We start from the raw sequence: 25,031 nt of genomic DNA on the forward strand, positions 1-25,031 counted from the left end.
CCTCAGTGGTTAAGATGGCACCTCTGATGAATAAAGTGCTGTTCATTACTGCACTGCAACTTACGCCTGGGTAATTTGTTCAGATCAAGATTTGTGACAATGATTAGAAATACTTTGTTTTTGAGTCGTAATCACTTTGGGGAAAACGGAAACCCTGCAGCGGGGACACTGAAATTGAGCGTTAAACGTGACGAGTTTCTTCCCGTGTCAGACGACACATCTCTGACCAAAAATAGATTGCAGAAGAAAGTGCCAAACATGCGGTAGGCTTGCACGATAAAGAGGGGAGATAGCTATTGCCTTCCATTTTGGTGATCCAATTGTGAGCTGTTTTGGAAAATTGCCAAAGTTCTTTCGGTGGCTGTGGCCAAGGGAGTGCCTTCCCTGAATTTTTCTCTTGACGGTCCGGCCTGCCATTTGAGGCCGGCGTTGGACTTCCCATAACACCAACGTGGACTTCATTTGTTTTGTTTAAACAAATGGAGTTGGGCTTCAACTGGTGCCTGGTAAACACAAAAAATCGCAAATCAGAAGGGCGCAGTCAAGGTTGCCGATAACCGCCCGAAGGGACAGCAGAAACCGGCTGCTTGCGGTGGTGAAGCCATCTCTCGGAAAGTCCCTGCAATCAAACTTTCGGAACTCAACACATTTCTCTCTCTCTCACTTTGAGCAAACTCCAACGAGCGAGTCATACCGTAACCAAAAACTGGCGGAAGTAACCGGCCCGTGAAAGTTTCGCCGCTGTCACACAGCAAGCAGATGATCTTGCTTGAACATGAAAAGTGGCCAATACTAGAACTGTCGACTAACGATGGCGGACTCGGAACAACTGGAAGAAAACCTGAAAAAACTAATCGTCCGTCTCCAGAACGTGGAGCAGGGGAAAGAAATCAACACTTTGCTTCAGATTTTGGACGATTTGACTCTGCTCACCACCGTTCAAAATGGTAAGTGTACTCTGATTTGAGAGTTTATATATAGATATATTTTTTAAATCCGCCATCGGAAGACAGATCGGACATATTTTGACGCACAATCCTGATTGTTTACATCTCAAACAGCCTCAGTTTTATTCGGAAATAAGAATGTCCACATGCCGTTGCTGGTGGTGCTGGAATCGTTTACCGATGTTGCCCGAATCCAACAGGTAAGCTCAGTCGGCTTTCTATTTATTATGATCTACTTTCTATTTACGTCACGTAAAGTTGATGGCCGGACTGGTGCAATTGAATAGTTAATGGTTTTGTTTTGGTCCAGTTTTGTTCAGCATACAAGGTCTTAACAATGATCGATACCGTTTGCTTTTCAGACTTAATGAAGCAAAATATTCACGAGAACTATTTCATGTATTGATTTCCACAACTTAAAGTGGCCTGAACCATGTGGATGTACGGCCATGTCGCTTTTGCACGTCATTGAAAATGACGCATGCCTCTTCACTCCCCGACTGTTTTTAAAAAGTTCGCCAACTATTTTCCTTGAACAACGTGTTGTCTCAAATGGAAAGTTGTTCTTGCCAAAATAGACCGGACTCAGTGTAGATCTTGTGCATGTCTGTACTGTCACTCCTCCACTGAGGCAAGTTTTGAGAATACTTAAATAGACTTGTAAGTTGTATTGCAGGTACACTGTACCTGACAGCACTTGAACTTGAGAGCTCTGCATATGACGATGCAGAAAGCAATGTTAACCTGTTGTAAATTTTCTACTGATAGGGAAGGTGCTGGTGGTTTGTTGGCTTTGTTCCATTGATATAATTAAAATAAAAGTGCAGGAAACTACCTGAGTTTAATTGTTTAAGAAAACAGGATAGTGGTAGAGCATACAAAGCAAACAATATTTGAGGCTATCTCTTTAATTTTATCTCAATACCTTCCCCTCACTCGGCAAGGTGGCAGCAAGCCCACTGATGGAGAATGAGTCAAATATTTACTGTGGGATTGGAGCCAGATATAGTTTCATTTCCTGGAAGGCAGTAGTGAACCATTTTTGGGTTTTTACAACAACCTGGCAATGTTATGATCATGCCTGTGCACAAGCTACCTGAAGATATGGGCTGGAATTTTCTGCCCATGCACGCTGCAAGCGGGACCAGAGAATCCCACTCACCATGTTAGCATGACACGAAATAGGACACACAAAAGCTACCCTGTGGAATAATGGCTGCCCTGTTCAGATCATTGCTTCCCATGTACTGTGCATAACCACAAACAGACATAAGGCTGCCAACCATTTTCAGATCTGAAAAATACCTAGTTTAACTTGAATTGCCCTGGAAGGATAAGGTATCTCAAAAATTTGATAACTGGTGAAGCCAGCTGTTTCATGCTGATGCTATGCATTGGCAACATGAGTGGTATTTTCCATGAAGAGGATGCTGCCCTCGAGTCAAAAAGACATTCTGTTTATTATACAACAGAGGAATGTGGCATGTGAATTTCCGTGTCCATGCAATGCCAGATTCATAGGCAATACATCCCAATAACTAGAAGATCATATCAGACAGGACCTGGAACGTCTCACCTGAAAGACAGCATCGATACCTTGCTAACTATGCACCCTCTCTCACCTTTTTGCCTTTTACAAGAAAATATAATCGGCCTTTTTCTGGAATTAGTTATTGAGTGAAAAAAGGAACAAGCACTTAACCTTTGCTTGTTGACTTTCTTAGATACGACCAATCTGTTGTGTAAATTGAGCAAAAGAAATCTTGTGAGAGGGGGGCGTCCAGAATGAACTCAATCCTCAATTTTCTTACCAAATAGCTTAGCATATCAGTTGCTTCCCTTGAGCTTCCAGCAAGCTAAGGGATATGTTGTTAAATAAGAAACCAAAATTGATGGAGGAGCAGTATTTTTCTTACTTTTTTGTAACTTGTATTTAAACCACCTGGATGTGCTTTTCAATTTTTTTGAAGCTTGCACATCCTTCTAGGAGCCTGTCCTGATAAAAATTTCAGCCTTGTTTTCAATTAAAGTGTAAATAAATGTAGTTCTCTTGGATATTTGAATGCCATGGCCTTTTATCTACTCCATGCTCCAAAATGTATTTGATCCAAACTCTTAGAGAAGTTTGGTATGAAGTTTTCTATTTTGCCAAAGCTATTGTGTCTTTCTGTTCAGGAACATGATGTGGAGTTGCCAGTGTTGGACTGGGGTAGCCACAGTAAGTAGTCTCACAACACCAGGTTAAAGTCCAACAGGTTTATTTGGTAGCACGAGCTTTCGGAGTGCACTCACCTGATGAAGGAGCGGTGCTCCAAAAGCTCGTGCTACCAAATAAACCTGTTGGACTTTAACCTGGTGTTGTGAGACTACTTACTGTTCAGGAACACTATGAAGGTTTGAAATTGCATTGCGAACAAAAGGTAAAATAAATGTATGTTAATGTTCTTCAAGGTAATGTGCTCCATTGTTTTGTTTTCTTACTTTGTTCAGACAGGTTGGTTTTTACTCTGTAAACTGATGGAGCTCTGTCCAGACATAATTAACAAATTGACTACGCCCCAAGATATGGGAAAGGATTGGGATGTCCTTGGAGTACATCAGTAAGTATTTTCTTCATTCACATGATGGGCTGAAATGTGTATGAAATAGTTCCAACATTCTAAAAATAAATTTGCAGTAGAGTAGAAGAGCTTTCAGTTCCTATATTAAGAGTGCTTCATAATTTTTAAGATGGGTGGAATTACAGTGTGACAAGTTAGACAGGTATTATCCATTTTAAAATGTGGATATAGGAATCTACAATGGAAACATAAGGACGTGAGAAATGGGGAGCAGGAGTTGGCTAATATACCCTTCCAGTCTACACTATTCAACAAGATCATGGCGAAAACTATCTTGAATCCACCTTTCCGCACTATTCCTGTACCCCTCAATTTCCTTTGTATCCAAAAATCTATTGAGCATTGTTTGGAATGTATTCAATGTTTGAACAGCCAGAGCATACTGGAGTAGAGAATTCCAAAGTTCACAATCACTTGGATGAAGATATTTCTCCTCACCCTTAGTCTTAAATGTCAACCCCTTCTTCTGAGATTATGACATGGGGGTGGGGGAGGAGGATTTTCTGCCTCCATGTTCGGTGGGGGGTGGAGTATCGAGGGGGAGTCCCAAAATTCCTTTTCCACTGATGGGATTTCCCCACTCAAATGTCCCTGCCCTTGGCCTTGCCAATGACATAATGGGATCTCATGAAAACTTGTGATCCCTATTAATGGATAGTGGTTCTCCTCGCTGTATCAACCTTTCCACAAAGGTATTCTCCCCCTGCTGGTGTGATGACATGTCGGCAGCGTTTACAAGAACTTTTGTAAAATGGGGAACTGGCAAACAAACCCACCAGGGGTGCACAGGTGAGAACAGCCCCTGAGGGGAGAGGGTCATGCCCTGGCACTTCATCCTGGCACTGCCCTTTGGCACTTCTGTTGGAGATGTCCATGCGGGGGCCGGGGGTGTGTGTTCCTGGCAGGGGGTGGTTCTTTTAATTTCTATTTTGTTTAAAGGATGCCCCAATCTCTCAGGAGCTGAGGTTGCTGGTGGGCAGGCTCTGCCAGCATGATGTCGGGAGACCTGCCCCTTAACCTTTTGTTCTAAATGTTTGAAAAAATGGTGGGAAATCCCGATTGCTGCTTCCACCGTTTCCCACTGGAAGCAACACTTTGGAGAAAAAAAAATTCCACCCACGTGTGTTCTGTACTCCCCAGTCAGGGGAAACATGCGCTCAGCAGTTACCCTGCGAAACCCAATAAATCGCCTCTGATTCTTTTGAACCCTGGGGATTCCCCACTCTCTTCTGACAAAATATGATGATCCCCTCATCTCCACCCAAGAAGCGATGTCTATTGAACCCTCATTGCACTCCTCTAGGGAGATATATCCTTCCTTCGTTAAGGAGATCAAAATTGCACATGATACTTCAGGTGCAGCCTGAATGTCTTACATATTTGTGGTATGTCTTCATGCTTATACTGTAATTCATTTTTGGACACAGGTTAACATGCTATTTGTCTTGATTGCTGCTGTATCTGCATATTAACTTTGTGTTGCTCATGTGTGAGGATGCCCAGATAATCTGGATGAATCATAGAGTCATAAAATAATTACAGAATAGAAAGAGGCTCATTGAATCGTCATTGGCTTTCTGCAGTACCAATTTAGCTAGCCCCGCTAACCTGCCCTTTCCCCGTAATCCTGCACATTTTTCGTTTTAGGGTGCTTATCCACTTCCCTTTTGAAACCACTGCAATTTTACCAGAGACAGGTGTGGTGACAGGAAGCCTGCTCACTTGTTGGCCGACTGAGACAATATGTTAGGGACCACTAAAGCGCCTAATACTGCCACACTTTGATTTTTAATGGCAGTGGGAGGGATTGGCTGCAATGCCATTCAGATTCGCCCACCCTTCCCACTGTAACCCCTCATCCTTCTTGCCAGGGTCTTCCAGACTGGCCCTGTGGAGACCCCAGATTTAGCTTGAAGTCCAGTTGTAATGCAGCTTGCTTCCATCTGCGACTTGCTGCAGTGCCAGCAACAGTTGCGTTTCCCGGTGGTGCTGCTCGGATCAGAAAGCTGCCAGTCATTTGATTGGCTGGCAGCTCATAGAGGCAGGACCACCTACCCCATGGGCATGAAGTCCTGCCTCAAGCCAATTAATGCCTCAATGGTTAGACTCAGACACAACATGAACACTGGGACATGGTGGAAAATTCAGATCTATGTCTCTCTTTGTAAAGATTAGGATCTTATTTGCCTTTTTAACTACTTTCTGAACTTGCCCTGCCACCTTCAACAGTTTATAAGGATATAACATAAGATCTAGGAGCAGGAGTAAGCCATCTGATCCTTTGAGCCTGCTCCATCATGGCTGATCTTTTCGTGGACTCAGCTCCATTACCTGCCTGTTTACCATAACCCTTAATTCCTTTACTGTTCAAAAATCTATCTATCTTTGCTTTAAAAACATTCAACGAGGTAGCATCAACTGCTTCACTGGGCAGGGAATTCCACAGATTCACAAACCTTCGGGTGAAGAGGTCCCTCCTCAACTCGGTCCTAAATCTGCTCCCCTTTATTTGAGGCTATGTTCCCTAGTTCTAGTTTTACCTGCCAGGGGGAACAACCTCACTGCTTCTATCTTATCAATTCTCTTCATAATTTTATATGTTTCTGTAAGATCCCCGCTCATTCTTGTAGATTCCAATGAATATAGTATCAGTCTACTGAGTCTTCTCATAAGCCAATGCATCACAAATCCGGAATCAACCTAGGGAATCTCCTCTGCACTCCCTCCAGTGCCAGTACATCCTTCCCAAGTAAGGAGACCACAACTGTACACAGTAGTCCAGGTGTGGCCTCACCAGCATCTTATACAGCTGCAACATAGCCACCCTGTTTTTAAACTCCATCCCTCTAGCAATGAAGGACAAAATTCCATTTGCCTTCTTAATTACCTGCTGGACATGCAAACCAACTTTTTGTGATTCATGCATTAGGACACCCAGGTCCTTCTGCACAGCAGCATGCTTCAATTCTTTACCATTTAAATAATAGTTGACTTTGCTGTTATTCCTGCCAAAACAGATGACCTCACATTTACCAACATCTGCCAGACCCTTGCCCACTCACTTAGACTATCAATATCCCTTTGCAGATTTTGTGTCCTCTGCACACTTTGCTCTACCACTCATCTTAGTGTCATCTGCAAACTTTGACACACTACACTTGCCCCCAACTTCAAATCATCTCTGTAAATTGTAAACAATTGTGGTCCCAGCACTGATCCCTGAGGCACACCACTCTGGAGTGTGGCGACTAGGGGATTTTCACAGTTACTTAATTGCAGTATTAGTGTAAGCCTACTTGTGACACTAAATAAAAACTTAACTTAAAATTAAACTCATCCAAATCCTTAACATTAATTGTAAATAACTTTAGCCCAAGTCCTGACCCTTGCAATACCCTGTTAATTGGAACATGCCAACCTGCAAATGACCAATTTATTCCTGCTCTTTGTTTTCTGCCCATTAACTAGTCCTTGATCCATACTATTTATATTATCCCCTATCCCTTGAGTTTAATTTTGTCTCATCGCCTCTTGTATGGTGCAGCAGGGGGTGGGAACCAGAATAGCAGGCCAGTAAGTATAGGGACTGGGGAGAAAAGTGAGACTGAGATAAACATAACGCAGAGGGAAGCCACAGGGCACGGTGGGATTTTAGTTCTGCAGTGTGTTTGCTTCAATGCAAGAAGTATAACAGGTAAGACAGATGAACTGAGAATATGAATTACTGCATGGAGTTATGATATTGCAATTACAGAGACATGGTTAAAGGAGGGACAGGATTGTCAGTTTAACATTCTGGGATATTGTTGCTTTAGATGGGACAGAAGGGGAAACAAAAGGGGTGGGGAAGTTGTATTGCTGATTAGGGAGCACATCACAGCTCAGTTGAGGGAGGACACATTGGAGAGATCTTGTAATGAGGCATTATTTTTGGAGCTCAGGAATAGGAAGGATGAAATCACCAATGTTGGGAGTATACAAGAGACTCCCCAACAGCCTGCAGGAGACAGAGGAGCAGTTGTGTAGTAAGATACTGAAAAGGTGTGAATAAAGCAGGGTAACTGTAATGGGTGACTTTCACTTCCCCCACCTTGCCTGGGACTCTCTTACAGCCAGGGGCTCAGGTGGAGAGCAATTTGTGAGATGTGTCCTGGAGGGCTTTTTGATATGGTATGTTGACAATCCATCCAGGGGAAGGGGCCATACTAGACTTGGTGTTGGGGAATGAGCCAGGCCATCTGATCGATGTTTCAGTGGAGGAGCATTTTGTGCTTAGCAACCATAATTCCATAAGATTTTGGGTAGTCATGGATAAGGACAAGAGTGGTCCTTGGGTGAAGGCCAATTACATCCAAATTAGACAGGAACTGGGTAATGTGGATTGGGAGCGACCATTTGAGGGCAAATCTAATCTGACTTGTGGGAGGCTTTTAAAGGCCAGTTGATTCAAGTGCAGAACACTCGTGTCCCCGCATAAATGGCAGGCTTTGGAAACCATGGATGACAAGGGAAATTGTAAGCTTAGTTAAAAGGAAAAAGGAAGCATATGATAGGTCTACATAGAACATAGAACATTACAGCGCAGTACAGGTCCTTCGGCCCTCGATGTTGCGCCGACCAGTGGAACCAATCTAAAACCCCTCTAATCTACACTATTCCAATATCATCCAGATGTTTATCCAATAACCACTTGAATGCTCTTAATGTTGACGAGTCCACTACTGCTGCAGGCAGGGCATTCCACCCCCTTACTACTCTCCGAGTAAAGAACCTACCTCTAACATCTGTCCTATGTCTCTCACCCCTCAATTTAAAGCTATGTCCCCTCGTGCTAGCCATCACCATCCGAGGAAAAAGGCTCTCACTATCCACCCTATCTAATCTTCTGATCATCTTGTATGCCTCTATTAAGTCACCTCTTAACCTTCTCTCTAACGAAAACAACCTCAAGCCCCTCAGCCTTTCCTCATACGATTTTCCCACCATACCAGGCAACATCCTGGTAAATCTCCTCTGCACCCTTTTCAACACTTCCACATCTTTCCTATAACACGGCGACCAGAACTGTACGCAATACTCCAAATGCGGCTGCATCAGAGTTTTGTACAGTTGCAGCATGACCTCCTGGCTCTGAAACTCAATCCCTCTACCAATAAAAGCTAACACACCGTACGCCTTCTTAACAACCCTATCAACCTGGGTGCCAACTTTCAGGGATCTATGCACATAGACACCCAGATCCCTCTGTTCATCCACACTACCAAGTATCTTACCATTAGCCCAGTACTCTGTATTCCTGTTACTCCTTCCAAAGTGAATCACCTCACACTTTTCCGCATTAAACTCCATTTGCCACCTCTCAGCCCAGCTCTGCAGCTTATCTATCCCTCTGTAACCTGCCACTTCCCTCTGCACTGTCTACAACTCCACCGACTTTAGTGTCATCTGCAAATTTACTAATCCATCCTTCCACGCCCTCATCCAAGTCATTAATAAAAATGACAAACAGCAGTGGCCCCAAAACAGATCCTTGCGGTACACCACTAGTAACTGAACTCCAGGATGACTATTTCCCATCAACCACCACCCTCTGTTTTCTTACAGCTAGCCAATTCCTGATCCAAACCACTAAATCACCCTCAATCCCATGTGTCCGTATTTTCTGCAAAAGCTTACCATGGGGAACCGAGGCATCTAAAAACTGACAAAGCCCTTGAGGAGTATAGTGAAAGTAGGGAGGAACTTAAACACGGAATTAGGAAGGCTAAAAGGGGCCATAAAATGTCTTTAGCAAACAGGGTCAAGGAGAATCCCAAGATTTTTAATGAATGTATTGGTAGCAAGAGAAAGAATAGGCCTACTCAAGCATGTTGGCACAGTGGTTAGCAGTGCTGCCTCACAGCGCCAGGGACCCAGGTTCGATTCCTGGCTTGGATCACTGTCTGTGGGGATTCTGCATGTTCTCCCCATGTCTGCGTGGGTTTCCTCTGGGTGCTCCAGTTTCCTCCTGCAGTCTGAAAGACGTGCTGATTAGGTGCATTGGCCATGTTAAATTCTCTTTCAGTGCACCCAAACAGGTGCCAGAATGTGACGACTTGGAGAATTTCACAGTAACTTCATTGCAGTGTTAATGTAAGCCTACCCGTGACACTAATAAATAAACTTAACTTCCCTCCATTGTCCTTGAGTTTATGCGTGGAGCCACAGGAAGTGAGCGAGATCATTAATGAGTACTTTGTATCGGTATTCACTGAGAAGGACATGATGGATGTTGAGGTCAGGGATAATTGTGTGAAGGCTCTCGAGAATGTCAATATATTGAAGGAGGAAGTGTTGGGTATCCTAAATTGCATTACGTTACACAAGTTCCTGGGGCCGCATGGGATCTATTCCAGGTTACTGTGGGAGGTAAGGCGAGGTTCCAGAGGACTGGAGAAGAGCCAATGTTGTTCCCTTGTTTAAGAAAGGAAGCAGGCATAATCCAGGAAATTGTAGGCTGGTGAGCCTGACGTCAGTGGGAGGAAAACTTTTGGAGAAGTTAGAGACGGAGAGGATATACGCACATTTGGTAGAAAATGGATTAGTTAGTGACAGGCAGCGTGATTTTGTACAGGGAAGGTCATGTCTCACCAACTTGATTGAGTTTTTGAAGAGCTGACAAAGATAATTGATGAGGGAAGGGCTGTGGATTTAGTTTATATGGAGTTTAGTAAGGCATTTGACAAGGTCCTACATGGCAGACTGGTACAAAAACTAAAATAACATGGGATTCGGGGTGGTCTGGCTAGATGGATACAGAACTGGCTTGGTCATAGAAAACAGAGAGTAGCAGTAGAAGGGGGTTTTTTCAGAATGGAGACCTGTAGCGAGTGGTGTTCCCCAGGGATCAGTGTTGTGACCTCTGTTGTTTGTAGTATATATAAATGATCTGAAGGAAAATGTGGGTGGTCTGATTAGTAACTTTGTGAATGACCTATAACCCTCCATCCAGGAGTCTCTTAAAAGACCCTATTGAGTTTGCCTCCACCACCACTGACGGCAGTCGATTCCACTCGCCCACCACCCTCTGTGTGAAAAACTTCCCCCTAACATTTCCCCTGTACCTACCCCCCAGCACCTTAAACCTGTGTCCTCTCGTAGCAGCCATTTCCACCCTGGGAAAAAGCCTCTGAGAGTCCACCCGATCTATGCCTCTCAACATCTTATATACCTCTATTAGGTCTCCTCTCATCCTACGTCTCTCCAAGGAGAAAAGACCGAGCTCCCTCAGCCTATCCTCATAAGGCATGCCACTCAATCCAGGCAACATCCTTGTAAATCTCCTCTGCACCCTTTCAATCTTTTCCACATCCTTCTGTAACCAGAGGCGACCAGAACTGAGCACAGTACTCCAAGTGGGGTCTGACGAGGGTCTTATATAGCTGCATCATTATCCCCAGACTCCTAAACTCAATCCCTCGACTGACAAAGGCCAGCACACCATACGCCCTCTTAACCACCTCCTCCACCTGCGGGGCCGATTTTAGAGTCCTGTGGATCCGGACCCCAAAGTCCTTCTGATCCTCTACAGTACTAAGAGTCTTTCCCTTTATCTTGTACTCCTTCATCCCATTTGACCTGCCAAAATGGACCACTACGCATTTATCTGGGTTGATATCCATCTGCCACTTCTCCGCCCAGTCTTGCATCCTATCTATGTCCCTCTGTAACTTCTGACATTCCTCCAGACTATCCACAACCCCACCAACCTTCGTGTCGTCGGCAAACTTACCAACCCATCCCTCCACTTACTCATCCAGGTCATTTATGAAAATGACAAACAGCAAGGGTCCCAGAACAGATCCCTGGGGCACACCACTGATGACCAACCTCCATTTAGAAAAAGACCCATCTATACCCACTCTCTGCCTCCTTTGGGCAAGCCAGTTCTGGATCCACAGGGCAGCAACCCCTTGGATCCCATGCCCTCTCACTTTTTCTAGAAGCCTTGCATGGGGGACCTTATCGAACGCCTTGCTAAAATCCATATAAACCACATCTACCGCTTTCCCATCGTCAATGTGTTTAGTCACATTTTTGAAGAACTCCACCAGGCTCGTAAGGCATGATCTGACTTTGACAAAGCCGTGCTGAATATTCTTGAGCATGCTAAACCTCTCTAAATGCTCATAAATCTTGTCCCTCAGGGTCTTCTCCATTAGCTTACCAACCACTGAGGTTAGACTCACCGGTCGGTAATTTCCTGGGCTATCCCTATTCCCCTTCTTGAAAATAGGAACCACATCCGCAATCCTCCAATCCTCCGGCACCTCTCCCGTCTCCATCGACGACGCAAAGATCATCGCCAGAGGCTCTGCAATCTCTTTCCTCGCCTCCCACAGTAACCTGGGGTACATCCCATCCGGACCCGGCGACTTATCTATCTTAATGCCATTCAAAGATTCCAGCACAACCTCTTTGTTAAAGTCCACATACTCAATCTTTTCAGTCCACCGCAAGCCCGCAGTACATCCACCCAGGTCCTTCTCCTCTGTGAAAACCGAGGCAAAATACTCATTGAGCACCTCTGCCATTTCTCCTGGTTCCGTACTGATTTTCCCGCCTTCACCTTTTATAGGCCCTATTCCTTCACGTCCCATCCTTCTACTCTTCACATATTTATAGAACGCCTTAGGGTTTTCCTTAATCCTACCTGCCAAGGCCTTCTCGTGACCCCTTCTGGCTCTCCTAATTTCCTTCTTTAGTTGCTTCCTACAAGCCGTATACTCAACTAGATCCCTATCTTCGCTAAGCTCTCTGAACCTTTTGTACGCTTTCCTTTTCTTCTTGACTAGGTCCTGCACAGCTTTCGTGCACCACGGTTCCTTTAACCTACCAACTCCTCCCTGTCTGCTTGGAACGTTGTCCTGTAGAACTCTAGACAGACATTCCTTGAAAAACTGCCACCTCTCCAGTACATTTCCCCGAGAATACCTCCTTCCAATTTACACCTCTAATTTGCTGCCTTATGTCTTCATATTTCTCCTTGCTCCATATAAACGCTTTCCTAGCTTGCCTGATCCTCTCTTTTTCCAATGCAAGCATAAAGGAGATAGAGTTATGATCGCTATCCCCAAGATGCTCTCCCACTGAGAGATCTGACACTTGTCCAGGTTCATTGGTCAGTTTCAGATCAAGTACAGCCTCTCCTCTTGTAGGCTTGTCCACATGCTGTGTCAGGAAACCCTCCTGAACACACCTAACGAACTCCTCCCCATCCAATCCCCTTACCCTCAGGATATTCCAATCTATGTTTGGGAAATTAAAGTCTCCCATCACAACAACTCTGCTATTATTGCAACTCTCCAGGATCTGTTTCCCTATCTGCTCCTCCACCTCCCTGTTACTATTGGGCGGCCTATAGAAAACTCCCAGCAAAGTGATCGACCCCTTCCCACTCTGAACCTCCACCCACAGAGACTCTATAGACAATCCCTCCACAGCATACACCCTCTCTACAGCTGTGACACTATCCCTGATCAGCAATGATTTGGAGGATCAAATTTAGGTGTGAATTGGACTGTAAATGGCAGAACCCTTAGGAGCATTAACATGGAGAGGGATCTGGGCATGAAGCTTCACAGTTCCCTAAAAGTGGCAACACAGGTGGCCAAGGTGATTAAGAAAGCATATGGCATGCTTGTCTTCATTGGCCGGGGCATTGAGTGCAAGAGTTGGGAAATCATGTTGCAACCATATAAAACCTTGGGTAAGCTGCATTTGGAGAATTGTGTGCAGTTCTCGTCACCACACGACCAGAAGGACATGGAAGCTATGTCAAGAATGCAAAGAAGGTTCACCGGGATATTGCCTGGTCTGAAGGATGTTAACTATGAGGAGACGTTGAATAAACTAGGATTGTTTTCACTGGAAGGACAGAGGCTGAGGGGAGACCTGATAGAGATGTACAAAATTATGAGAGGCAAAGACAGGATGAATAGTCAGATGCTTTTTCCCAGGATGGAAGTGTTAGTTAAAGGGGGCACAAGTTCAAGGTGAGAGGGGAAAAGTTTAATGGCGATGTGCAGGGGTATTTTTCCAGGCAGAGAGAGGTGAGTACCTGGAACGCGCTTCCAGAGGAAGTGGTGGAAGCAGGCACATTAGCAACATTTAAGAGGCATCCAGTTGGGTACATGAATAGGAAGGGAATAGAGGTATACAGACTGAATAAAGGCAGAAGGTTTTTTTAGTTTAGTTTGGGCATCATGATTGGCGCAGGCTTGGAGAGCTGAAGCGTCTGTTCCTGTGCTACACTTTTCTTTGTTTTATTGAACACTTTTTGAAATCCAAAGGGGTACATCCATCCATTGATACCCCCTTAACCATCTTGCCAGTTACACCATCAAAATTCTCTCACATAATTGTCAAATACACTTTCCCTTTCATAAATCAATCTTGCCAAATCATATGATTTTTGAAGAATTCTGTTATCACATGCTGAAGAGATTTGGTCATTTTGCCAACTAATATTTGGCTAAGAGTCCTATTGTTCTCTATTTACTCTTCCTCCTTTCTTGAATAGCAGGGTTTGCTGTGTTGCAATCCTTGGGAGTTGTTCTAGAAATCTAAGCAATTCTGGAAAATCAAAACCAATATATGCAAAGCCTCTGCAACCATCTGTTTTAAAACTATAGGTTGTCTCATTCAGCAGATTTACTGCCATTTAATCTCACTGATTTTCCCAGCACTACTTTTATTTCTACTTCTTTCTTTAAGTTGTTCAGTCTTACAGTTTGTTCCACTTTCTACTATGAACTCGGGTACTAAGTATTTGTTGAATGTCTCTGCTGTTTCCTCATTCCACTTCTCGAATTTCACTTAATTGGCCTTTGATGGGTTAATATTGACTTTCATCGGTCTCTTCCTTTTTACTCGTACAGAAAAGCTTGGTGTTTTAATGTTTCTTGACAGTCTACCCTCATCTTCTAATATTCCCTTTTTTCTTTGCAATTTCTTGGATGTTCTGTACTGAATTCTGAAATCCTTTTTCCTTTTCTTGCATTATAAATCTCCTCTTTTGACCTAATATTATCCTTAATGTTTCTGTTGGCCAAGGTTGGACCACACTTCCTATGGATTTTTGTGTATCAGAGGAAAGTGCATTTGTTGAAAATTATGAATTAATTTATTAAATTCTAGCCGTGGCTTAACTATCATTATATCTATTAATGTAGTTTCCCATTCTACCTTAGCCAAGTTGCCACATTAACCTATATAGTTACTTTGTTTAGATTTAAGACCCTCGTTTTTGACTTGACCAAATCACTTTCAAATTTGATATCAAATTCTAATATATTATTGTCAAGCTTCTCCCAAAGACCAGTAATACAAGCTTACTAACTAACCCTTTCTCAATCTAAAATAGTCTGCTTCCTGGTTGATTACACTTGTTATAATTGATAGAGAAAACTATTTTGCATACGCTTCATTAACTTGTTCACGACACTTAGTGCAACTTTGGTTTTCCCAGCCTTTGCAGCACGGTTGCACAGTGGTTAGCATTGCTGCCTCACAGCGCAAGGGATCTGGGTTTGATTCCTGGCTTGGGTCACTATCTGCACATTCTCCCCATATCTGCATGGGTTTCTGCCGGGTGTTCTGGTTTCCTCCTACAGTCTGAAAGGCATGCAGGTTTATATTTTGCTTACTTTTATGCAGCTTATAAACAACTCCATCCAAAGTTTTCTGGCTCTGACTGTTTATTACCTGTTTCTGAGCTGAAATCCTTTCTCTTTATTGTCTTTCTCCCCTCCTTTATTATCAAAGCTACTCCTCCTCTTCTTCCACTTCACCCATTTATTCCAAAAGTTTAAGTTAAGGAGACAAATCCCCTGAACCTGATGATCTATATCCCAGAGTGTTGAAAGAGATGGCTGTAGAGAATGTGGATGCAGTGATCATCTTTCTGAATTCTGTAGATTCTGGACTGGAATGGGTGCTTATTGATTCAAAGGTAGCAAATTGGACTCGCTATTTAAGAAAGATGGTAGAGAAAAAAACAGGGAACTATAGACCTGTTAGCCTAATATGAGCAGTAGGGGAAAATGCTGGAATATATTTTAAAAGTTGTGATAACTGGGATTTAGAAAATAATGATCAGGTTGGGCAGAGTTAATGTGGCGTTATGAAAATGAAATTGTGTTTGACAAACCTGTGGAGTTTTTTGAAGATGTTACTAGTTACCAACAGGATAGCTAAGGGAGAACCAATGAATGTAATGTACTTGGATTTTCAGGAAGCTTTTGTTATGAACTCGCACAGGAGATTAGTAAACAAAATTAGAGCTCATGGGTTTGGGGATAATAGGCTGACATGGATTGAAATTGGTTAACAGAGAGGAAGCAGAGAGTAGGGGTAAGCAGATCCTTCTCTGGATACCACAAGAATCAATGCTTGGGCCCCTGCTATTCATGATCTATTTTAATGATTTGGATGTGGGGACCGAATGTAATATTTTCATGTTTGCTGCTGAGACAGAACTTGGTGGGAATGCAAGTTGTGAGGAGGATGCAAGGAAATTTAGCTAGACTGACTGGGTGGGCATATAAAGTGGGAAAATGTGAAGTTATCTACTTTGGTAGGATAACAGAAATGCAAAGTATTTCTTAAATTGTGTATTTTTATTTTGTATTAATTTTTACTGGTGTACAAGGGCACCCAGGTTCCTTTATACGTCAAAATTTTCTGATCGTCCACCATTTAAATAATACTCTGCCATTCTGTTTTTCTTACCAAAATGGATAACTTCACACTTATCAACATTATACTGAATCTGCCATGTATTTGCCCACTCATTCAACTTGTCTAAATCACTTTGAAGCTTTGTTACTTCCTCCTTGTCACTCAGTATTCCATGTAGTTTTGTGTCATCGGCAAACTTGGGAATATTACATTTGCTTATTTTTACCCAAAATCATGGGCTCTAAAGCCCTGAAATTTCCCTGGTTGATTTTGAATTTCCTCTTTCGTGGATCTCCTGCACCCCCAACACCCCACTTCCATTTTTAGTTTATAGCCTGTCTACTTTCCTAGTTATTCAATTTATCAGGAAACTGGGCCCAGCCTGGCTTGGGTGGAACCTGTCCCAATGGAACCTGTCTTATGCTCGTGCCAGTGGTGCATGAGGTGAAATCCCTGCCTCCCAAACCACTATTCTTCCATACGTTTAACCTTCTGAATTGCTATCCCTTTGCCATTTGGTGTGTGCCTCAGGCAACAATCTAGAAATTGTTGCTTTAGAGGTTCTGCTTTTAATTTGGATCCTAGTACCTCAAACTCTCCTTTAAGCAAGGGCATCATTCCGAATTCTATGCATTCTGCACATTAAAAGATAAAGACAAAATACAGAAAGTAAAAATGAGTATTGAATTATATCTATGCAACTTGGCTGAATCAGTTCTGTCTTCCAACTGTCATTGTCTGAAATGTGTTATTTAGTCTTGATTCCATGCGCAAAGCTATGGAAACTCAACTAGCAATGTGTTCTATGGTAGCATGCTCTTAGTTTCGTAAAATAGAATATCCTCCAACTGATTGGAGCAATGTTTCGGTACATTTCTTAATGGTAGATACTTTATGTGGAGCAAAAGAGAATCCAGTTTATTTTTCATACATTAATGGTTTAATTTAACATATATAATTCAGTCCTTTTCTGACATTGGGGATAATTCCATTTAATTTTGAATCTGTAGTGGCCGTCTTTCTTCCTTCAGTTAAGGTTTTGATTCTTTACTCACTTTTCCTAGTTTATTGCCCATTGCTTATTCCCTCTCGTCACACTCGTCATTGTGCTTTGCACCTGTTTTATTCCCCTATGTCACAACTAGGCTCTTCTCTACTTAATTCTTAATGATTTTCTTCTTTTGCTTTTTTCTTCTCCTCAATTTCCACACTATATTCTATATTAAGATTCCAAGCAATATTAAATAACTTGATGGCATCCTTTTTAACCAATTTGTGGTGCTTCCTTATACCTATGCAGCTGCTTATTGTCTTTTTCAATTCTTGTTGATTTATGTAGCTCTTCCACCTCTGCACCTATATATAATGAACAGCTTTCTGCTTTTTTCCATTTTTTTTAACACAATTGCAATTTAGACATGTTATGAGCTGTTCTTGCTTGCGTGTTTTTCTGTGGCTCATAATCACGATTAACACTTACTTAAGAATATTTCAAATACTTTATTAACTTTTCCACCGTGTTTCTTTGCATACCTGAATCTGCTGCGTCTTGATGGGTTGTGGTATGGCAGGTTTCCAGTAGCTCTCTGTGACTATTATTCCCATATGAATATGGATGGTGAGTGTTGGTACACTATTCTTCTGGAAAAAATAATAAAGCCAAGTCTGATTACTGTCAGTGCAATTTGAATGGAATAAAGAAAACTTCAAAATTGGTAAAGTGGAAATAAATTGTTGACTGTTTCATTTACTCTCACAAGATAACTTGACCAAGCGCCTTGACATCCTGAATATTGGTGTGTTTTCAGCAGCAGCTACTGGAGTCTAAGGCCTTATTGACTTTTTTATTTTCTATCCTTAATAGATGTTGAAAGTTTGTAGCACTTGAATGAAATTGGCTAACACAACACAGTGCTTGGGATATTTGTATGACTTCACTAAAAGCACTACTTCGCACAGTATTATCAGGGTGGGAGGGATCTCTTGTAGCAATTTAAGAAAAAATATCGACAGCATCAGAAATTATTTTATATTGAAATTGCATTTTTAAAATTGTTTATTCCAATATTTAAAACATCTCCTTTTCTTTTTCCCTCATATTTTAGACAGATCCTGAATTTGTTGAGCACTTATAATTTTCATCCTACCGTACTGCTGCTTGGCTTTAAGGCATTAACACTCCTTGTTCAGTCAGGTACAGTAATTCCAGTTAACATCTGAAAAACAGGTCTTAACATTATTGACAATGTATCTTTTCTCTCTATATTTTCTGACTTTGATGAAGGTTGAATCCATGCATGAAAATGTAATGTACAGTAGGCTCACAATTATTTGTTTTGTATCAACTTAATTCCCTTCTAATTAGGATAATAATTGTTGCAGAAAAATATAGCACATTGTTGTCAGACAGCTGGATAGGTATTCATTGTATAATTTGCAAATTTCAATTGATTTGAGTCTGAGCGTTAGATTATTAAATAGTTTGCAGTTTTCTGCAAAAATTGGGTGTATGGTGCTTGCAGTTATACAATCGATTCTACAATGAACCTGTCTGTGAGGTGAAAATCTATGCTTTCTGATAGAATGTACACCACTGAATGTTCCTGATGGTGGGGGTGTCCAGAACCAGGGGTCACAGTCGAAGGATACAGTGCAGACTGTTTAGGACAGAGAGTGGTCAACCTGTAGAATTTGCCACCACAGAAAATAGTTGAGGCCAAAACACTGTGTTTTCAAGAAGCAGTTAGATATAGCTCTTGAGGCAAAAAGGATCAAAAGATATATGGGAAAGGTGGGATCAGGCTCTTGAGTTGGATGATCAGCCATCATCATGATGAATGGTAGAGCAGGCTCGAAGGGCTGAATGGCCTCCCCCGCTCTGATTTTCTGTGTTTCTACAATGAAACAATGGCTGCGGCAAGCCCACTTGAAACCTTTTGGAAGTACAGAATGGGTGAAGTATTTTAAGGCAATGCTGTGCAGCCACTTTGCAAGGGACACAGGTTGTGTCAAGGAAGTCTTCAACAAAAGCAACAGGCTGAAGTCTGACAAAGAGCATAACAAGCAGGGCTGTGGCTCTGACTGCAACAGGAAATCCCTGTAGTTGCAGTACTGTTGAGTGTAAGTGCTTTTAAAAGAGATCTAAGAGCGTTCCAAGGATTTTGCATCAAAGGGGAGAGTGGCCACATTTCCTCAGAGTGAAGTGAGTAAGCCTGTAGTGATACTGAAGGATGCAGGGGCCACTCGGACTCTATGCTGGGAAAAGACATGACCTTTCCACCAGAATGTTCAGTAGGTGCCAAGATGTTGGTCAAAGGTATTGAAAGTAGGCACATGCTCATGCTCTTCTACCAGTTGCAACTGGAGTGCAATCTTGTGTCAGGACCAGTGACCATGGGAATTAACCCCAGTTTTCCACTGGATAGAGTTGTCGTCCCCGGCAATGACCTGGTGGGATCCAAAGTGATAATGTCCTCAGTAGTCTCCGAGAAATTGACCGAGCTTAGGAAGATGGAGAGGCTGCAGGAGAAATTGCCTGGCATTTTCCTTCACTCTGTGGTAACCGGGTCTAAACAGACCAACTACTCCACTGGAGATTGAAGAAGTACCACAGGCAAATGACCCTACTGTCTGTTTACCTGAGATCTTTTTTTGGGAATCGAGAGGACCCCGAGCAGGCAATATGTAGATTTTCCTTGGTTGGGACTCAGTAAGCTTACCCGTTGTTTAGTTAGCTAAGACTTCCCAAATTTAACCTGAAGCTGAGGCAGAAGCAATCCCTGAATGCTATTACATCAAAAATGAGATGCTGATGAGGAAATAGAGATCCCCTCACAGACTCGCAGAGGGAGAATGGACAGTGATATATCAGGTAGTGGTGCTGCCGAGGTACCATGGGGAAATATTGAGGATAGCACATGAAATCCTAATAGCTGAGCATGTTGTTATGCAAAGCTCCACACTGGACAGGCAGCCTTTTTACTGGTCACACCTCCACAATGATGTACTCAGGTTTTGCAGAACCTGCCACACCAGGCAGGTTCAGGGAAAAACCCCAGCCTGCAATAAAACTTGCACCTATGATTCCCATGCTGGCTTTTGGGGAACCATTCAGCATGGTGCTCGTGGACTGTGGGGCCTTACCATCAGGCATTTGGATACCCCCTGAGAGCCATATCTGCCAAAATAGTGGTGGGCAATTGAACACAGTTCTTTACTTGGTATGGATTGCGATTGATATTCAGTCAAATCAGGGCTCAAATGTCATAAGCCATAAGACCATATGATATAGGAGCAGAATTAAACCAGCCCATGAAGTCTGCTCCACTATATGATCATGGTTGATATGATTCTCAACCACATTCTCCCACCTTTTCCCCCTAACCTTTAGTCCCCTTGCCAATCAAGAACCTATCTATCTCTGTCTTAAATACACGTAATGACTTGACCTCCACAGCCTTCTGTGGCAGTGAATTCCATAGATTCATCACCCTCTGGCTGAAGAAATTCCTCCTTATTGCGGGTCTAAAAGGTCATCCCTTTCTTCTGAGGCTGTGCTCTTGGATCCTAGTCCCTCCTACTAATGGAAACATCTTCTCCATGTCGACTCAATCCAGCCTTTTCAGAATGTTTCAATGAGATTTCTACCCCCCCCCCCCCCCTCCCCTCCCCACACACCCATCCTTCTAAACTCCATTGAGTACAGACCTAGAGTCCTCATATGTTAAGCCTTTCATTCCTGGGATCATTCTCATGAACCTCCTCTGGAGCGTCTCCCAAGTCCAGTAAGTACATCCTTAGATACAGGGCCCAAAATTGCTCACAATATTCCAAATATTGGACCAGAGCCTTATAAAGCTTCAGCAGTACATCCATGCTTTTGTGTTCTAGTCCTCTCAAAACAAATGCTAACATTGCATTTGCCTTCCTAACTACCAACTCAACCTGCAAATTAATCTTGAGAGAATCCTGAACTAGGACTCAAATCATTTTCCGCTTCCGATTTCTGAATTCTCTCCCTATTTAGAAAATATTTATTTTTTACTATTATTTTATTTATTATTTATAATTTTATGCGCCTCTATTCTTCCTACACTTTCCCACTCGAGTTTTAGTTGGATAAAGGTAATTGTACAGGCCTGAGGAAGGTGTTTGCCCTAATGGACTGGGCAAAAATATTAAAGGACAGGGCATTTGAAGAACAGCGGAAAATGTTTAGGAAGATACCAAATACCTCTCAATTATAGTATATTCCTGAGAGGAAGAGAAATTGTAAAAAAAGGTGAAAAATTATCCATGCCTTGACAAGGCAGTGAAGGATAACATAAAGACAAAAACTAAGGCATATCATACTGCAAATGTTAGTGGCAGTCTCGAGGATTGGGAGAACTTTAAACGTCAGCAAAGAATTACTAAAAGCAAAGTCAAAAGAGCTAAGATGAACTACGAAAGGAAACTAGCAGAAAACATAAGCACTGTTGCCAAAAGCCTCTATTAGTATATAAAAAGGAAGAGAATAGTGAAAGTAAATGTTGGCCCTTTAGAGGATGTTAATGGCGAGGTAATAGTGGGAAACTCAAAACTCATGTTTCGTGTCTCTCTTCACAGTGAAAGGTAATATTTTTTCCCAAAAACTACAGTTACTACAGTGGAACTTGGTGAAATTACCATAACTAGGGGAAGGTATTAAGTAAACTGACTGGATTAAAGGCAGATAAGTTCCCGGGGCATGATGATGTGCACCTTAGGGTATTAAAAGAGGTGGCAGCAGAGATTTTAAAAAAAGTTTGATTTTAATTTGATTTATTATTGTCACATGTATTAACATAGTGAAAAGTATTGTTTCTTGCGTGCTATACAGACAAAACATACATTCATAGAGAAGGTAACGAGAGTGCAGAATGTAGTGTTACAGTCATAGCTAGGGTGCAGAGAAAGATCAACTTAATGCAAGGTAAGTCCATTCAAAAGTCTGACAGCAGCAGGGAAGAAGCTCTTCTTGAGTCGGTTGGTACATGACCTCAGACTTTTGTATCTTTTTCCTGAAGGAAGAGGTGAAAGAGAGAATGTCCGGGGTGCATAGGGTCCTTAATTATGCTGGCTGCTTTGCCGAGGCAGCGGGAAGTGTAGACAGAGTCAATTGATGGGAGGCTGGTTTGCACAGTGGATGCATTAGTTATGATATTCCAAAACTCCCTGGATTCTGGAAAGGTACCAGTGAATTGGAAACATGCTAATATGACACCCTTTTTCAAAAAAGGAGAGAGGCAAAAGGTGGGAAACTATAGACCAGTTAATTCCCTCTATGGTAGGGAAGTTGCTAGAGTCATTCATTAAGGAGGAGATAACTGAATACTTGGAAAAATAAACTCAATTCACCAGTGACAGTTTTATGAGGGGCTAGTTATACTTGACAAACTTGCTGAAGTTCTTTGAGGGTGTAACCAGTGTCGTGGTTCCCCAGGACGACAATTTATTCACATCAATTAAAACAGAGAGTCTGAGCAGCGATCTTCCAAGCAATAGACTTTATTTCTCAGCACAAGAGATAAAGTCGGGAACGTCCGGAACACTCCAAAGAGCCCTTGGGCTTACAATCTTTTATGTACATTTCAGCCTCCTATCTCAAGATCCTCCTCTCCCTTTTACAGCCTGTCCTTGGTTGTTATCTTACCCTACAGCCCTATCTTTCTTTGGCCACCATTAATTTTAGTTGACCCTTTATCTGTTTTCTTTGCATTTGGTCGTTCCCTGTTCTCTCTCTTCGTTTCTTAAACCATGGTGGTTATAACTCTTGCTCTTATCTGAACTTTTCTGTTTGTACAATAATCGTGGTTTTGTAAGCTAAGGCGAATGTGTTTAGAAGAAAAGACATCCCCCTGCTGATTTATGGTCCACTAATGTGTTTAGCAGAAAAGACATTCTCTCTGCTGGTTTATGGTCCACTATTAAGTTGAACCACCGAGCAGTCTTCCTTGTTTTCTTAAGTGACTATTGTCTGCTTTCCTTAATTAGTGATTGCTATATTACTTCTCTAGTTCCTCCACTTTGATCATATCGACTACACTTGATTATATTAGGTCACACGAAGTTACTTTAGGTTACATATCCATTTTCACTACTTATCTAAATCTGCTTTATTATTTCACTAAAACCTATGAATCTGAATTCCATACTAAACTCATACAATATCCAGTACAATTTCCCTTACAAGTGAATCTGAATTTCATACTAAACTCATACAATATCCAGTACAATTTCCCTTACAAGTCCCCCCTTTGAGGCTATTCCCTAGCCTCATCCCAATTACCAAGCTCAAATAATCCCCTCGCTCAATCCCATTTGTATTTTATTTTAATCACTCTTTGCAGGCGATGTGGAGGAGCCGAATATTTTGGTCAGGGATCAGTGTCCCTATTCTAACTTTATCATAATTTGTCTATCCCGGTTCTGATTTTTGGGTTGCTCCTCCAGATTGCCTGCCCCTGACAGTCATCAGCCAAAAACCTTCCCACTCTTGTCTAGGGAAGGGAAAAAGACTGATTCCTGTGTACAGACTAAGTTCTCCTGGTTTCGTGCGGACTTCAGCAAGGTGCTGTTGTTTCCACAAGGTGATCTTCCACTATTGTAGTTATTTTACAGTGACGAGTTTCAACTTCGACCAAGGTCATTGTGAATCCACTCAGCGGGGGCGGCTCAAGATTTTCCCATTCCTCTGTTTTTTCTCTCGAGCGTGAGCTGCTTATCACCCGCGTCACCATCTGCCGCGCTGCCACTCTGGTAAGGAAGGATCTCAGGGCGGGTAAAAAACAACAAAATATCAATCCCAGAATGATTATTGTTGCGATTGCTACAGCTCCAGCTTTGGCAAACCACGCCCCCCATCTTCCTAATATTCTGTCCAGCCAACTCCATACCTCATGCCCAAACCCAGCATTTTCTTTCACTTCTTTCTTAAGATTTTTTAACTTATTCATGGCTTGTGTAAATGACCCTTCTGGATTAGTGTTATTAGGGATAAATGTGCAGCACTGATCCCCAAACATAACACACACCCCTCCTTTCTCTGCCAGGAGCCAATCTAACGCCTGTCGATTTTGCCACGCCATTTTGCTGGTCACATCCAACTGCTCTCCTAAGGCCTCCAGGGCATCATTCGTATAATTAATAAACCTCTGCTGATTATAATAGATGTAATTGATCCACTCAGTATTCTTGCTGGGTGTGATCCAAACAAAGAGGGATTCAAACCCTGCAGCTATTTCGTTCCTAGCTTTGAACTCATTCGGGATGCCGCGGGGCTGTCTGATTGCGTCCAATTTTATCGTAGGGTCAGGGGTATATGCCCTCTTAATTCTTTGTGATTTAATTTTTCTTTCCACCGGTAGTATCACAGTGCTCTGGGCAAGCATAACTCGAGCACAAAGTCCCTTCCAATTCTGTGGTAATTTTGCCAATAGTCCTTTCTCCGGGCCACAAAGCCACCAGAGATCGGCCAGTTGATTTTCTTGATAGTCTAACACATAAGGAGGGGGTGTCCATCCCCCTTCTGAGATGATCAGACTAAGAACATCGGTTATATTCCAAATCCTTTCACACTCTCCTGTGTAATTTCCCACACTACTTCCTGTGCTACTTTCCCTCCAATAGCAATCTTGGATTTGTAAGTTGGGCTCTACACTCCATTCCTTTGGGACCGCGTCTACTGTCGTTTTTGGCCACTTTGGACATCTGTGGGTCAAGT

General features: G+C 42.5%; 1 protein-coding gene across 6 annotated transcripts in view; it reads left to right on the forward strand.

The window, feature by feature from the left end:
- Nucleotides 1–355: 355 nt before the first annotated feature.
- Nucleotides 356–25,031, forward strand: part of lrrk2 (leucine-rich repeat kinase 2) — a 186,927-nt gene continuing 162,251 nt past the window's right edge. For 4 of the 6 annotated variants that reach the window (XM_078235400.1, XM_078235404.1, XM_078235401.1 and 1 more), the window contains exons 1-4: nt 357–947; nt 1,062–1,147; nt 3,438–3,547; nt 18,394–18,482. In XM_078235400.1, coding sequence (XP_078091526.1) covers nt 812–947; nt 1,062–1,147; nt 3,438–3,547; nt 18,394–18,482 — 421 coding nt within the window. In that variant the 5' untranslated portion in view covers nt 357–811. Of the gene's footprint in view, nt 948–1,061; nt 1,148–3,437; nt 3,548–18,393; nt 18,483–25,031 lie in introns of all 6 variants that reach the window. The other 2 variants (XM_078235402.1, XM_078235403.1) reach the window with 2 other exon arrangements.

This window comes from Mustelus asterias, chromosome 19 (genome assembly GCF_964213995.1).
Source record: "Mustelus asterias chromosome 19, sMusAst1.hap1.1, whole genome shotgun sequence".
Taxonomy (NCBI): Eukaryota; Metazoa; Chordata; class Chondrichthyes; order Carcharhiniformes; family Triakidae; genus Mustelus; species Mustelus asterias.